This window comes from Arachis duranensis, chromosome 8 (genome assembly GCF_000817695.3).
Source record: "Arachis duranensis cultivar V14167 chromosome 8, aradu.V14167.gnm2.J7QH, whole genome shotgun sequence".
Classification (NCBI taxonomy): Eukaryota; Viridiplantae; Streptophyta; class Magnoliopsida; order Fabales; family Fabaceae; genus Arachis; species Arachis duranensis.
The window spans coordinates 30,031,953-30,047,771 of record NC_029779.3 but is presented as its reverse complement, the minus strand read 5'-3'; the positions used below and the strand labels follow the sequence as shown (position 1 = coordinate 30,047,771).

General features: G+C 31.6%; 1 protein-coding gene and 1 non-coding gene across 2 annotated transcripts; both read left to right on the top strand.

Annotated features, from left to right (window-relative positions):
- Positions 1-2,270: 2,270 nt before the first annotated feature.
- TRNAN-GUU (transfer RNA asparagine (anticodon GUU)) lies at positions 2,271-2,344 on the top strand. The gene has a single exon. It is a non-coding gene; the product is annotated as a tRNA-Asn (tRNA).
- Positions 2,345-4,133: 1,789 nt separating this feature from the next.
- Positions 4,134-6,747, top strand: LOC107461953 (2-alkenal reductase (NADP(+)-dependent)-like). The gene is made up of 5 exons (XM_016080507.3): positions 4,134-4,367; positions 4,719-5,075; positions 5,657-5,739; positions 5,933-6,059; positions 6,358-6,747. The coding sequence occupies exons 1-5, from the start codon at positions 4,134-4,136 to the stop codon at positions 6,613-6,615; spliced, it is 1,059 nt and encodes a 352-aa protein (XP_015935993.1). The 3' UTR covers positions 6,616-6,747.
- Positions 6,748-15,819: the final 9,072 nt, after the last annotated feature.

The window sequence follows — 15,819 nt, the reverse complement described above, 5'->3', positions numbered from 1 at the left end:
TAACAAAATGATTCCTAAATAACGTACACTAAATAATTGGGGTGCAACTATGATCCAATGAGAGCACTTTGAATTTGACTTCTTTGTGATGAGAATTGACCTTGTGCACTTGAAATTGAGTTGCTCCTAAGCATCCTAATTGGTTTTGGTGGCTAAAATTTTTTGTGTCCTTTTTGTTGGGTGTTAGAATTTAGGGTTAAGGATTTAGATTGAGTTGTTCCACTAGGTATCCAAATAGATTAGACAACCTCCAATTCTAGATACACAACACACCCATGTACTCTTCACACTTTTACCACATTTTTCCTCAATTGCAATCTCTAGAGTTTGAATCCTAGACCTTTAGAGTGGAGAGGAGGAGATATGCCATGTGAGCTAAGGCTCATTGGCTACTTTTCTTATACTTCCTTATTAGTGCATCTCTTTAATTGTTATATCAACATCAAATAGCCCATCATCTCCACAATAATAACCTCCACTATTACTAAAATGAAGGTCAGAATTAGTCTCATAATCCGGGTCATAACAGTCATTCTCTTCTTTGTTATTCTTCTCATCATTGTCTTCCTCTTCCTCTTGTACATCAACAATATTCTGGACTCCCTCAACTTTTAAATGGACATTATGAATTTGGGCCTCCATCTCCATCTCCATCTCCACCTCTCCACCTTGGGCTTCCACTCATATATTTTGGGCCTTATTACTTGGCCCATTATTAGGTTCCACACACTCTTCCTCGACAATCTTACTCCCACCATTAACATCTAAATAATCAACGTCATAACAGAAATCATCAAGGACCAAAGCCTTATGCACTATATACAAATCAACCTTGCCATTTTTTGGTAATTTATATTTATATTTGTTATTTCTATTGCTCCTTCATCACCTCTCAATATCTTCAACCCTTCTAATCCTATCTGAGTATCTTTATACTACAGTATCCCAATATTCTCAGCAATGAACCCAAAATTTTCAACCACATCATAAGTCTCCATAACACTCCATCTATCTCTATCACACCAGTCAACTATTGTCACCTCACCATCAACATACTCAGTTTTACCCTTATCACAACAAAATCTATCCCTGTGATGAACCCTAACACTAAAAATCATCCATTCCTGTCGTCATAAAAAAATTTCTAGAAGAGAATAACTAATTATTCAATAAAATAGAGCATGCAATCATGACAGGTTCACAAAAATAGAACATTGTCAACTGAAACTCTCAATCTTTCACTACAATAAAACCATAAACAACAATCAAGAGCAACAAAAAATTCTAAACCCTAATCATTCAAACATTGCATTTTCAAAATGAAAATGGTAGCCTACCTCATCAGAACCCTTGTTCAGAACGGCGCTACTTCAACGTCTTACTGTGGCTGTCTTTTCGACGATTAGTGGATGTGGCTGCGTAAGTTTCAACGCACTCGTCTTTCTCATCTTTAAAGCGTCTTTCTTCATTTCATTCACGTTGTTTGTTCCTCGTCTTTGATGAAGGTCTCTACTCCCCTTAGCAACCTTTAGCGACAAAAAATATACTTTACCATTTTTTAAAAATTTTAAAATTTTTTTAAATAAATTTTAGAAACAAAAAATATATTTTATCTTTTTTTTATACTGGTTCCTTGTATTCAGCCGTCTAGTTTTTCTAGTCTAATGTTAAAATATTAAAATAATGGGGCATTATTATGTAAATGGAGGTTTCATTACTTTTAATTATGATAGTATGATATAACAAAATTCAGAAAAACTTAAATTAATAGATCACATTTGAGTTTAACTGATTATCCAAAAAAAAAAAGCAAAACATAACATTTTATTGCCTAAGAATTTAAGGTAAGGTAAAATATACATTGCCCTTATAAAAAATTCTAAAATTTTAGAGATTATTAAATAGTTTGAGATTGTATATACAATTCTCGATGTACCTATTGAACAATGAAGAGTTAAATAGCACTTTCACCTTTTTCTTTTTCAATTGCACCACATTTTTATTTTGATCCTTATACTATATCTTAGTATAGGTGCTCATATTTCTCTATCATACTTTGGTTTTAATTCTTGAGAGAATAAGATGAAAGGATTTATGACAAAAAAGAAGGGGATTAATCCTTATTCCTTAGGTTAAAAGGATTTAATATCTATAAAATAACAACATAACAGAATTTTAAACTATCAAACAATAAAAGTTAAACAAATTAGGAGAAAGATATATGTATATATTTATGTTTAAATTATTTAGTTAGACTTTATTTTACAGCTGCTGGAATAGCTCAGTTGGTTAGAGCGTGTGGCTGTTAACCACAAGGTCGGAGGTTCAAGCCCTCCTTCTAGCGAATTGTTTGTGTTTTTATTTCCCCTAAACATATCCATGTACCACTTTGTGGCATGATATCTCAATATAAAAAGGTCAATCATTATTCACTGCTGTATGTTACATACATTATTATTCTTATTATTAGCACCTTAATTAACATATGATATTATTCACAAGCTCTAATGTTGGAAAAGTAATTGTTCAAGTTAAGGCATAGTTTCAAACTCACTTCTGAAGACGGTGGAACAATCATTTTCATGTTAATTATGTAATCTTTTTTTATGCGACATTATTTTATCCGTACACTTGTCTTCATTTTTCACTTGATTTATAAATCTGGATTTGTATGTACACAAAAGCAAGGTTTAAGCAATGAAAGAAGGATACATGACTCCACCTCTTAAAATTTGCATGAAAGAAATGTTATATCAGTTATCACTTCTCAAATATAACAACACTAATAGATTAGGTGAAATTATTCTCTCAACATGTAAAGTAATGATACTTATAGATAAATATATTGTTAATTTCTTTTCAAAAATATATAATACATATATTAATATCTAATTGGTTTGGTCTTAAACCTATTAAAATAGTTATTAACAAATAAAATATTAAAATTGGGTTGAAATTTTAAATAGGTCTAAAATCTGATAAGGTAAAAATATTTTATACATATATTTATTAAAACGATTTAATAAATAAATGGTAGTTTAGAAAATGTATATGCATGATAATTTAAAAAAAGTTTAGAAAGTTATTAACAAAAAAAATGTTACAGAAAAAAAATGCAAAACTTAGTTTCCAAATCAATTGTTGTGTATTTATTAAAATAAAAAATTTAAAATTTTTTATTAATAATAATCTCAACTTGTATCCTTATATACATCTTAACAAAACTCATTTTAAAAAGGCTCATGTCATTCTAAAAGTTTTTACATATTTTTCACGGGAAAATTTCTTTAGGCTATGCTTGTATGAAGAAAAAATAGAGAAAAACAAAAAAAATTAGAGAAAATGAAAAAGGGATAAAAAAAAGTTGGTCGGACTTACTAAATTTTTTTTTCTAATATTGGAAAGAAAATGAAAACAAAACTTATTTTTTCTCTTTCTTTTTAATATTACTCTTTTATTTTTTTTAATATATTTTATAATACAACGATAAGATTGTTTTTTAATAACATTCTTTTCTTCTTATTTTCCTTCTATCCAAACACATCTAGAAAAATAAAAATCCACCTGATGTTTTTATTTTTTTAATATTCTTTTTTATTATAAAATAAATACTCTTCAATCAACTTTTCTTTTCACACTGTAGTATTACTCTCTTTACCAAACCTAAACCTAGTCTCTTCAAAATTTTACAGCGTTCTAAAATTTTGTAAAAATACTTTATCATTTTCAATTTATTTATTAAAGTATTTATGTCAGGGATTAAATTTTTAAAGGTATTATTAATATTAATAATTTAGTCCTAAAAAAAAGACATAGCAGTTAGTAGCTAACTAGAGGAGAGGGATATAGTCAATCTCCAAAATTTTCTTAAATAGTACATAAGTAAATATAGTCAAAAAGTGGATATTCTCAATGTGATAAAATATTAACAAGCACTGAATTCTTGATTTGCTATTAATACTGGTCATGAAATTTGAAAATATCAATTAATTATGGTCGGAGAATATTTCCTTACCATAATGAATATCATTTCTCTTTTTCTCTAATAATACTCTTCAAGTCTTAACTCATATTTAAAACCAAGCATTGGCCATATCTGCAATAACCCCCACACACACAAAGCGCCACAAAGCATGGCTGTAGAAAATAGAGAATGGTACTTGGCATGTTATGCTCCTCACGGTGTTCCAAATTTCAATCATCTGAAACTCCGAACGGTGAGTCTCTCACTGGAACCTCATTCAATACCTGATGGCCATGTTGCCATTGAAACGCTGCTACTCTCCATAGACCCTTATTTACGCACCACATTCACTGGCCCTCACAACCTCGATGGCCTTTACTTTCCTCAGTTTCAGCTCAACGAGGTATTATTATTATTATTATTATTATTATTATTATTATTATTGTTATAATATATAGTTCCTATCGATATGTGAGGATTCAACATTATTGTATTAATTGTTACAATGGTTACAAGAAAAGGTAACATAAATGATTATATATCTAATACACTCTTTTGCATAGATTTTATTTTATTTTTTATTTGTCTTGTACTTATCGTTTTACTTTTAAAATTTACTAAAAATTAAATTCTAAATCTTTTAAATATAAAATTTTAATATTATGTCATAAATTATTTATCTAAAAAATTTAAACTGATAAAAGAAAAATAACATAAATAGTTATATTTTTAACCGTTGAATTATACAGTGCAGGTGATTAGAGGAGTTGGAATTGGGAGGGTAAAAGTGTCAAAGGACAGTAAATATAAGGAGGGGGACATTGTTTTAGTGTTTGGAGATCTTCCTTTTGCTGAGTATTCTGTGATTTCCTCCACTAACATCTTTACAAAAATTGATGCTGCGAGTGATGGAATTTCATTACCGGATTATCTAAGCTGCCTAGGGGTACCTGGATTTGCAGCATGGGTGAGTATAGAGGTACTTGGGAAGGCAAAGGAAGGATCAAATGTGTTCATATCAGCGGCTTCAGGTGGCGTTGGAATGATTGCAGGTCAATTGGCTAAGCTCAGGGGTTGCAGGGTCATTGGAACCACTGGATCCGATGAAAAAGTACCCACTCTATATTGCTACAGTAATCTACAAAATAATTTATTAATTTAGTTAATTTACCGGGATTCTTAGCCTCCACATGTAGTTAAAGAATTTTGATACGGAAGTAAAATGAGTAATACACTTTAATATGGTAATTTTTGGTGTTTTTTAAAATTATGAGAGTACACAAATCGGATCCTCCGATTTGTGTTCAAAATGTTGAAAAAATTCAGGGTACACAAATTGGAGGGTCTGATTTGTGTTAAAAATTAAAAAAACTCATAGTATACAAATCGGACTTGTGGTTGGGCAAATATGAATTTCGGAAGCTAGAAAACGGACCCTCCAAATTGTTTGTTATTTTCAATTTTTTTACTGATAGAGAACTCGCATGGTCCGAGTTCTGTTCCACTGACACCACAGAGCTGTGAAGCACCTGTATTCCCCATATCCGAGTCTAACTCCACTTTTGTTTCCATATTTAAATTAAAAAGTATCCGCATGTCATTCTTCACATTTTTATTTTACCAAAATATTCTAACATGGACAACTTTATAATTTCATTAAATTTCAATTAATAATTAATGAATGATTTCCAGGTGAAGCTAATGAAAGAGGAATTTGGGTATGATGATGGATTCAACTACAATAAGGAAGCAGATTTTGATGCTGCTTTAAGCAAGTACGTAGTAATAATACTCGGATTTAATTTTATTCCCTTTCAATTATTTTCTTTTTTTCGCAATTCATTCATCTTAATTTGCAACTATTAACTAAGCTCTTTATTTGATTACTTTATATGCACCAAGAAGAGTGAGAATACATATACACACACATTAGGCAAATCTTATTACAGTTCACTTAAATTTTTTCAGGTATTTTCCTGATGGTATTGATGTTTATGTGGATAATGTTGGTGGGAAGATGCTTGAAGCTGTTCTTAACCATGTCAACAAGCATGCAAGGATACCACTTTGTGGAATGATATCTCAATATAATAAGGTCAATTAACATCACTAATTAAAAAATTTATCTCATACTTATAAAATTTAATTTTTATAAATTATTAATATATTAAAAGAATTTTTACACAAACAATCAATTATTTATTATCACAATAATAAAATTAATTATTTTCATATTGACTAAAAATTTATAATTTCTACAAAATTAAAGTTTTTTATTTTAAAATTTGGCTCCTCAGTTTATTATTTTGGCTTTCAATTAAGTTCTCTATTTTATAATTTGGCCCCTTAATTTTATTATTTTTTTCTGTTGGTGACTAACTAGTATTCTACAGGTTTGGACTGAAAGAGATGGCGTTAGGAATCTTCTGAATATGGTAGGCAAGGAAGTGAGAATGGAAGGTTTTATGATTGGGTCGCATTTTAATCGCTTTGATGATTTTGCTAAGGAGATGAAGAAATATATAAAAGAGGGCAAGGTTAAGGCCAAGCATAAAATAAACATTGGTATTGAGAGCGTTTTAGATAGCTTAAATTCCTTATTTACAAGCTCTAATGTTGGAAAAGTCATTATCCAATTTAATGCACAGTGACAAAAAATATGTGTATGACATGGAGTTCGTGATATTATGTGGGCATTATATATTGAACCCTAGCTCCACTCTTTCATAGTCCGTTGTTTATTTTAAACTGTATGAAGAATAATATGTTTGATAATAAAATAAGGTCACCAATCGAATTTATTCAATATTGTGGAACAAGTAGTTTAATTATCTATAAGCTATTTTGAAGAATTATCAATGGATGCGACAAGAAAAAAAATCTGGAGTTTTTATGTTAGGCACATATAATTTACTTATCATAAAATTATTCATATTTCTCTACATTATTATTAGTAATTTAATTTAATAAGCCTTTGGCTAGAAAAGATTATTCTTTTCATAATATTCGAAATTCTATACATTATAAGTAATGAAAAAGTATAGAGAGACAATGAAAATATTAAATAATGTGAATAATAGATATATTAGATGTTCAATTCAATAGGTATGCAGATGATTATGTTGATTATTTTTAATTTGATGGTTATTCCTTTTGATTCGATTTACTCATACACAGTTAACAATGACTGAATGTTCAATTCATTAGGTGTGCGAATGGTTATTCTAATGTTAGGTTTAGGAGGTAATTTGGGGGTGAGGTATTTATTTATTTTATTAAGTCAATTTTAGAGTCAATTGTTCATATTGTTTATAAAAGTCATTGTCTATCTAACAAAACTCATAATAATTTGGAATTTTATTTGGTTTTTATTTTTATTTGTTAGTTTATATATTTATAATGTTTTTATTTTTAGATTTGAATAAAGAATTTTTTTCTTTCTTTTTTTAATTTTAACATTTTAAAACCCTACTAACTCACATAAATATATTTTTATATAAAAATAAAAATTAAAAATTATTAAATAATAATTTAATTAAATTATCTAATAATTTTTATTTATTATCTTCACATTAAAAAAATAGTGTGGGTGTTTACCATTTACTCCTATTTTCCTTTTCTTCAATCTCATTATTAGTGCATCTGTGCATGTTGGATATTTCTAATCATTTTTAACAAAATTTAGGGCAGATGATTGTTTTATCTTGGAAATTTATTTTCATGTTACATTTAAGAATATCATTAGTAAAATAATGTGTTTAATTTTAAAAAATTGACTATTTAAATTAGGCCAAATCTTGTATGTAAATGATCTGAAAGTATCTATATATGTATATTTGTATTAAAAAAATCTTTGATGGATATATATTTTTGGTAAAGGACAATGTTTACTTTGAGTGTTGTTTTTACAGCCAAAATTATGTTAAAGTAGTAATGTTTTTTCTTTTGGACTTGGCCTACCAGGCCCACACAACCAGAACCGAATTCGACCCGCATCTTTACCCCAAAATAATCCGCCAACTCACCTAGATCCCAATTCTTCTCCTCCACACTCATTGTCTCTGAAAAAAAACCAAAGCTTCCGAAACTTCTCATAATTCAAGAAGATTGTTGCATGTAGTTGAGACCCAGTTCCTCTACTCTCGCAGATGTCCTAAACCCGAGTTCAATGAAACAACCTGTATAAGTTTTCTGATGTCGCCAATCGCAGTTGCCGCCCTCCCTTGATTTGAGACGCCTGTTTTTTGTTTTCCATGGATGCCCCTTGTGATACCTTGAATTGAATTCGATCTGTCGCCCATTTGCATGAGGTTGTATTATTCTTGGACTGCATTTGCCGATGCATTGAAAAAGATCCAACTCTTGTGATGGCCCCGATCCTCTCCTCCCGCAGTGCTTCCCGGTATGCGCTGAAGCTCTCGGTGACCACCTCCATAGCCCTTCTTCCCTTCCTTTTTTGGCTCCTCACCGTTTTCAATTATACTCCCATGCGCTGCTGATGGATGATCCCGTGTCTCAACTCTGGTTACATCTCTATCCCCTATTTCCGCTTTCCCTCTTACCGGTAAATCCTTTTCTCTTTGATGTCTTTGTTGGCTGGTTGAAATTTAACCCAAATTGATATGATTTTGTATATTATGACTTTGTTGAATTGATTTTTTATCGATAGATATTTTGGTCTTCTTAGCTAGAGACTTTTTTCAACCTATGACTTTTTTTGTAAAAGTAGTTTGATTTTATAAATCTTTTGTGTTATGCATAATCTATACTATCAGAACAAAGTAGACCGTAATTTTAAAAAATTTATATTCCTGTAATGTTATTACGGGTAAAAATACTAGTTTAAGAATATCATTAACAAAACAATGTGTTTAATTTTAAAAAAATTGACTATTTAAATTAGGCCAAATCTTGTATGTAGATGGTCTGAAAGTATATTTGTGTTGGAAGAATCTTTGATGGACAAATATTTTTGGTAAAGGACAATGTCTGTTTTGAGTGTTGTTTCTACAGTAAAAATTATGCTAAAGCAGTAATATTTTTTTAGACTTGGACTACCCGGCGCACACAACCAGAACCGAACCTGACCCGCATCTTTACCCCCAAAATAACCCGCCAAGCTACCTAGATCCCAATTCTTCTCCTCCACGCTCACTATCTCTGAAAAAACCAAAGCTTCTGAAGCTTCTCCTCATGATTCAAGAAGATTGTTGCATGGAGCTGAGACCCAGTTCCTCCACTCTCGCCGATGGCCTAAACCCGGGTTCAATAAAACAACCTGTATGAGTCTTCTGATGTCGCCAATCGCAACTGCCACCCTCTTCTAATTTGAGACGCTTGCTTTTCATTCTCCATGGATGCCCCTTGTGATTCCTCGAATTGAATCCGCCCTGTCGCCCATTTTCATGAGGTTGTATTTTTCTTGGACTGCATTTGCCGATGCATTGAAGAAGATCCTGCTCGAGTGTTGTGACGGCCCCCAATCCTCTCCTCCCGTGGTGCTTCCTGGCATGCGCTAAAGCTCTCAGTGACCACCTCCATATCCCCTCCTCCCTTCCTTTTTTGGCTCCTCACTGTTTCCAATTATACTCCTAGGCGCTGCTGATGGATGACCCTATGTCTCAACTCTGGTTTTATTTCTATCCCTTGTTTCCACTTTTTCTCTTACCAGTAAATCCTCTTCTCTTTGATGTCATTGTTGGCTGGTTGGAATCGAACCCAATTTGATATGATTCTGTATATTATGACTTTGTTGAATTGATGCAAATCCTGCTTCTGTTCTGATTATTTTCATAATTTGAACCAGCAGATTAACTGTTCACTGTCTCTGTAGTCCATTCTTCGCTGCTAGTTAGTGAGTTAAATTGTTGCCGTAGCGTTTGTTTTCGGGGACATGACACGGAGACATAGATAACACTTGTTTAAAAAGTGTTTGGAAGCAGAGACATGGACAGTGAACATATTGTCTCCGAGACAGTTTTTTATACTTTTGTGTCTACTCTTTCACGAAGGACAATGATAGACACGGGATTTGGAAGAGTGGACACGAACAATTTCAAAAATTTTGTTTTCCTTTTTTTCCACTATTACCCCTTCTTATTTTTCCTATTACATTGTTCAGAGATACTTTTTTTTCTTTCTGTTCTTTCTCTATCTCTTTCTTTCCCAAGTACTCTATCCTTTCTGTAGAATTTTTTATTGGGGGTAGATAATTCTTTTCTTTTTTATCGTTTTACTTCAATACCATTTTAACCTTATATTATATTATTTGATTTGTAATAAAAATAATAACAAAAATAATTAATCTTGAAACTTTTGAAAGATAAATATTATCAAAAGTAAAATTGATTTTTTAAAATGCTAAAAAATAATTTATAAGTTGTAATTGATTTTATATAATTTAAAGAAAAATCAGTTTTTTGAAAAGAAAAATCAGTTTTTAGATAATAAAAATTGGTTTTCTAAATAAAAATATATTTTTATGTGCAAAACCTAATTTTTTTCATTTAAAAACGGATTCTTTTTTAAAACTGATTTTTTATTTAAAATTAATTTGGCTTATTAACCTAAACAAAATTTTTTATTAATCAAACTCAGATTTATTTTTTTTGTTAATATTAACCATATGTATTCCTACATATTAATAATAAATTTAAAAATAAAATAATTATATTTATAAATTTTATTTTAATATAAATACTAATATATTTTTTTATTAAAATTTTTTGCCTCTTCAAATATTTTTTTCAAGTTCCGTCTGTACTCTTACATACTCTCATTTTTTTATTAAATTAATTTGTATTGATGTAGAAAATTTGGAATCATAGGACTATTTTAGTCATTTCATATAATATTTTAGTCTTGTCCATGTGTATCTAAATATAATACTAGACATTACATTAGTGTCTTGTCCATCGTATCCAAACACAATACACAAAAGATAATTTTTAGTGTCTTCGTCCTATTATCTCCGTTTTAGTGTCATGTTCTGTCGTGTCTCTAAAAACAAACGCAGCCTTAGAGTCCAGGTAGCTCCCACATCCGGAGCCTCATCCAGCAATTGGAGAATGTCTCTGATAATTGCATATGCTTCTGCCACTGGTACTTTTGTCTTAATTTCTTGTATTCGAGGTAAGCAATCTGATTCAATTATGCATTTCATTAGCTGAAGATTTTTAATAAGAATGAGAGTCTCTCTGTATGCTTAAGCTTCTGCTACTAATGCTGACACTGTCTTGAATATTGTTGTTAACCCAGTGACAATTTTTTCTTGCCAATCTCTGACAACCACTACTGTAGCTGATGTGCCTGTTTCCTTTTGGAAAGCTCACCTTCAACCACTCCTTGGGCAGAGACCTCCAAGTAACTCTCTTCCTTTCATCGCTCCTGCCTACTCCTAATCTGTTATCATTAGAACCGCCATTTGTTGCATTATAGAATTCTGCTGCTAGGCATTCTGAATTGACTATTACTTTTTGTGGTTTGAGATTTGATTGCTGAAATATGTGTTGATTCCTTTCTTTCCATATGCACCAGCGCACACATCCCAAATTGCACAAAATTATTGACTGATTTGTCCCGGTCTCCCTATTGATCTTTTCTATTGTATCCATCATCCATCTCTCAAAAGAACTCACATTATAGACCGTAGGCAAAATTTGTAGGCTAGATTCAAACCACACCGCTCTAGTCCACGGACACAATAATAAAGCATGTTCGATAGTTTCATCCGCTTGTTGGCATATGCTGCATGAGGGTGTTTTTGCTATCCTCCTTTGGTATAAATTTGCATTCACTTGTAGAATTCCTTGCATTGCTTTCCATAAAACATTTTTACCTTTTGTGGCATCGATAGCTTCCACAGTGTTTCCTAAATTTCCCCCAAATTCTGACTTGTTGAGGCTTTGCTGAGATTTCTCTCCTCACTGGCATCCTTCTCCTCTTTCGCGAAGTGGTAGCCCGTTCTCATTGAGTAATGTCCATAACTTCTATATGGCCAAATGAAATGATCGCTTTTGTTGATCAAATTGATTGGTGTTTTGAGTATTAATTCAGCTATGTCACCAGAAAATATATCATGAATTTTATTTGCATCCCAACCCTCCCCATATCTTATCAAATCGCTCACCTTTCTAAATCTACAATCTCTACACCTTTCTGGTTTTCCTTTTCCTGCCACCCAGTTATCCTCCCAAATTTCTATCTCCGCTCCATTTCCTACACTCCAGTTGCCTTTCTTTTTGAGGAAGTCTCTTCCTTCCAACATACTTTTTCATATCCATGATGCGTTTCTTTCTTCTGTTACCTCCCATAGGCTACAATTAGGATAATAAATGGCCTTCAAAATCCGCACCCATATAGCATCTTTCTCTTTTAGTAGCCTCCAAGCTTGTTTAGCCAAGTGTGCTAAGTTTTGACACTCTAGATCTTTAAAATCCAAGCCTCCACTCTTTTTACTCCTTGTCATTTTTGCCCAACTCTTCCAATGAATGCTTCTTTCCTTCCCATTATTCAACCACAAAAATCTGGCAATCGCTGCTTTGATTCTTTTGCAGAAAGATTTTGGAAATTTGATAACATTCATAGCATAAACCGGAATCGCCTGTATGACTGTCTTTATCAATACCTCATTTCCAGCTTGATTTAATATTTTTTTCTTCTATCCTTGTATTTTGTCAAGCATCTTTTCTTCTATCCACTCTAATACTTTTTTTCTTTGATCTTCTTCAACTCGCTGGCAGCCTTAGATATCTTCCGGGATCTTTCCACGTCGCCATGCCATTGATCTCTTATATGTTTATCCTACTCTGGATAAATACCCGACTTCCAAAAATCAACCTAGATTTCTCAGTGTTGATTCTTTGACCTGATGCCTCTGTATATTTGTTAATTATCTGAATGAGCTGATAAACCTTCTCTTCTTGCGTCCCTGCAAAAATAATATAATCATCAGCAAATGATAAATGAGTAATAATTGGGCTGTGGGAGCTAATCTAATTCCTAAAATTAGATTATTTCTTGCCATCTTTTCCATGAGAATAGTAAAGCTCTCAGCAGCCAAAATAAAGAGATAGGGTGATAGAGAATTTCCCTGTCTAAGTCCTCTTTGGGGACTGATCTTGTTGGACAACTTTCCATTTATTTTGAACCTATAACTAGCACTTTTCACACAACTCATCATCAACTTCACCCACTTATTACTAAAACCGAACTCTTCTAGAACCCTTTCCAAAAAAATCTATTCCAGTCTGCCATACGTTTTATTCATGTCTAATTTAATGGTTATGTCATTGCTTTCAAGCCTTCTTTTTTACTGTATTATTACTATATTATCCTATATGAGTCTTCCTTTTACAAAAGCACTTTGAACAAGAGATATGATAGCATCTAGCACTCTCCTTAACTTCTCCACCAAAATTTTTGTTATAATCTTGTACACAAAATTGCAACAGCTTATGGGTCTAAGATGATTTAAGCTTTCTGGTTGACTAATTTTGGGAATCAAAACAACGGTTGTCTCACCTAAATCTTCTGGTATGATGCCTTTTTCAAAAGACTGTTTAATAATTCCACACACTTCCTTACTCAAGATATCCCAATGTTTTTGAAAAAATAATCTATTTAAACCATTTGGACCCGGAACCTTTAAGCCGCCCATACTAAAGGCCGCTTCCTTAATTTTCTTCTCATTGATCCTTGCCATAAGCTCCTCATTCATCTCCTTAGTGATTCTCCTAGGTATTTCTCTTATACAGTCCTCCAAATTTCTGACTCCGGTAGAGGTAAAAAATTTGATGAAATATCTTTCCACTAACTTCATCACATTTTCCTCTCCTTGAATCCAATGTCCTGACTCATTTCTTAATTTTTCTATTCTATTCATATTCCTTCTTTGAATTGTAGTTGCATGAAAAAAGGCTGTCTTTTGTCTCTCCATTTTAGCCATTTCAACCTTGATCTTTGTCCCCAATACTTCTCTTCCTGCTTTCATAGTTTAGAGATTTGCCTTTTCAATTCATACTCTCTTCTTTGATCTCTTTCTGACATATCAAATTTCTGAATGTGTTGTAACTCTATTATTTTTTCTTTCAATTTTTTTATCTGCTCTCTTAAACTTTTTTTTACTCCACTCTATCAGCTTCCTCTTGCGTCTATTTCTCTTTCTTATGAACTGATTCCAATAATTTCCATTCCCGTCATCCAAAAGCCAACTCCGCTTGATCACCTTTTTGTATTCTTCATGTTTCGTCCAAAAAGCCTCAAAAAGTAAATCGTAGTGATTCGAACTTACAATTGGAGAAGCTTTTAAAATAGCGTTCTGGAATATTTGTATTAATTTCTAGTTTACTAACATCCTATCTAATTTTTTTCCTAGTAATAAAATTATTTTTTGAATTATTGAACCATATAAACTTATCACCTTTGAGATCCACATCCATTAACCTATTCTCATCTACAAATATTTTAAAAGTTTCTAAATAAATCCTTGGCGCCCACCTCTAAAGCAGTAGTGTAAGAGAAGTGCTACACATACAAGTTATTTGATTTACAAGTCATACAAGTTGGGAGAAACTTAACAAAAAGCACGCTGGCCCATATACGATTTTCATGGCGTGCTTCGCGTTCCTCCTTCTCCTTCTCCTCTTCCTTCTTCTTCTCATTCTTCTTCTCCTACTCTTCTTCTTCTTCCATGAAAATGAGTTTCTTGTCAAATTTGTTCGATCTCCTTCGTACGTTCTCTCTTTGCCTTTTCATTCGTTGTTTTATCTGCGTTTATCATTCGTATTCTTGCTTCGTTTTTTTTTCGATTTTTATGGTTTCTGAAATCAAGTTTTGAAATTGTTTTGAAGATAATGGAACTTCAGAAATACACCCAAACGATTACAAAAATATACCCAAACGGTTACAGAAATATACCCAAAGAATTTAAAAAATACACCTAAAATTCGTTGAAGTACACCTTATGCATAATTCAAAACTCTTCCTCTTTCTCCTCCTCATCTTCTATTGCTTCTTCTTCGTCTTTATTTTCTTATTTCATATTCTCATAATTCTTTTTTGGAGGAAAAAATCAAAAAAAGAAGAAAAAAATATATAATGTTACAAAATCAAAAGAAGAACGAGAAGAAACACGACGATGAAGATGAAACACCTCAAAAATAAAGAAGAAGAAGAAGAAGAAGAAGAAGATGCACGAAAAAAGAAGAAGAATGAGAAGAAAAAGAGGAGACATAGAGAAAGAAAAAAAAAATTAAATGATTTGTATGGAAAACGCTTGTACGTGAAAAATTCTTCATTTTGTATTTTCAATACAGAGATCACGACTATGTTCAACAATTAGCAGGAAAAATAATTAAATAATTTTATTAGGCTTTTTGTCACTAATATCTTTTCTTAACAAAAATCTGGTAAATGGTCTTTTTATTACCGATATCGTTTTTGGCAAAAATTCAATAACTAAACTCTTATATGATAGTTAGTCCAAAAATCTTTGCAATGCACTTCTAAATAGTCCACATCCACATCCACATCCACATCCAAACATATTAGTCTGTGTGTTAGTATTGGATAGAATTTTGAGCAATTTTGATTTCAGGAAAATAATCTGGAGAGAAGTTAGATCTGCAAACTAATATAAAAGATTTGATAAAACAGTTACTTATTTAAATGAATAAAACTGGCCGTGTTCATCGCATCCAATTTCTTACAAAATTGGGTAAAATAAAATTTTTGGTGGACCTTTATACATAATAGACCTAACTTTATGTTTTTAGGTCAGAATATAAACAGTGTTTTTATGGAGTATGAACTTTCATGTTTAAAATTATTTTTTTATAATAAATAAATATTTTAGA

What these genes read in the sequence shown, in the direction of transcription:
- LOC107461953 (XM_016080507.3), top strand. Translation starts at nt 4,134, where the DNA reads ATGGCTGTAGAAAATAGAGAATGGTACTTGGCATGTTATGCTCCTCAC. An exon ending in CTCAGTTTCAGCTCAACGAG is followed by an intron (nt 4,368 to 4,718) that starts GTATTATTATTA and finishes TATACAGTGCAG; the next exon opens with GTGATTAGAGGAGTTGGAAT. An exon ending in TTTGATGCTGCTTTAAGCAA is followed by an intron (nt 5,740 to 5,932) that starts GTACGTAGTAAT and finishes AAATTTTTTCAG; the next exon opens with GTATTTTCCTGATGGTATTG.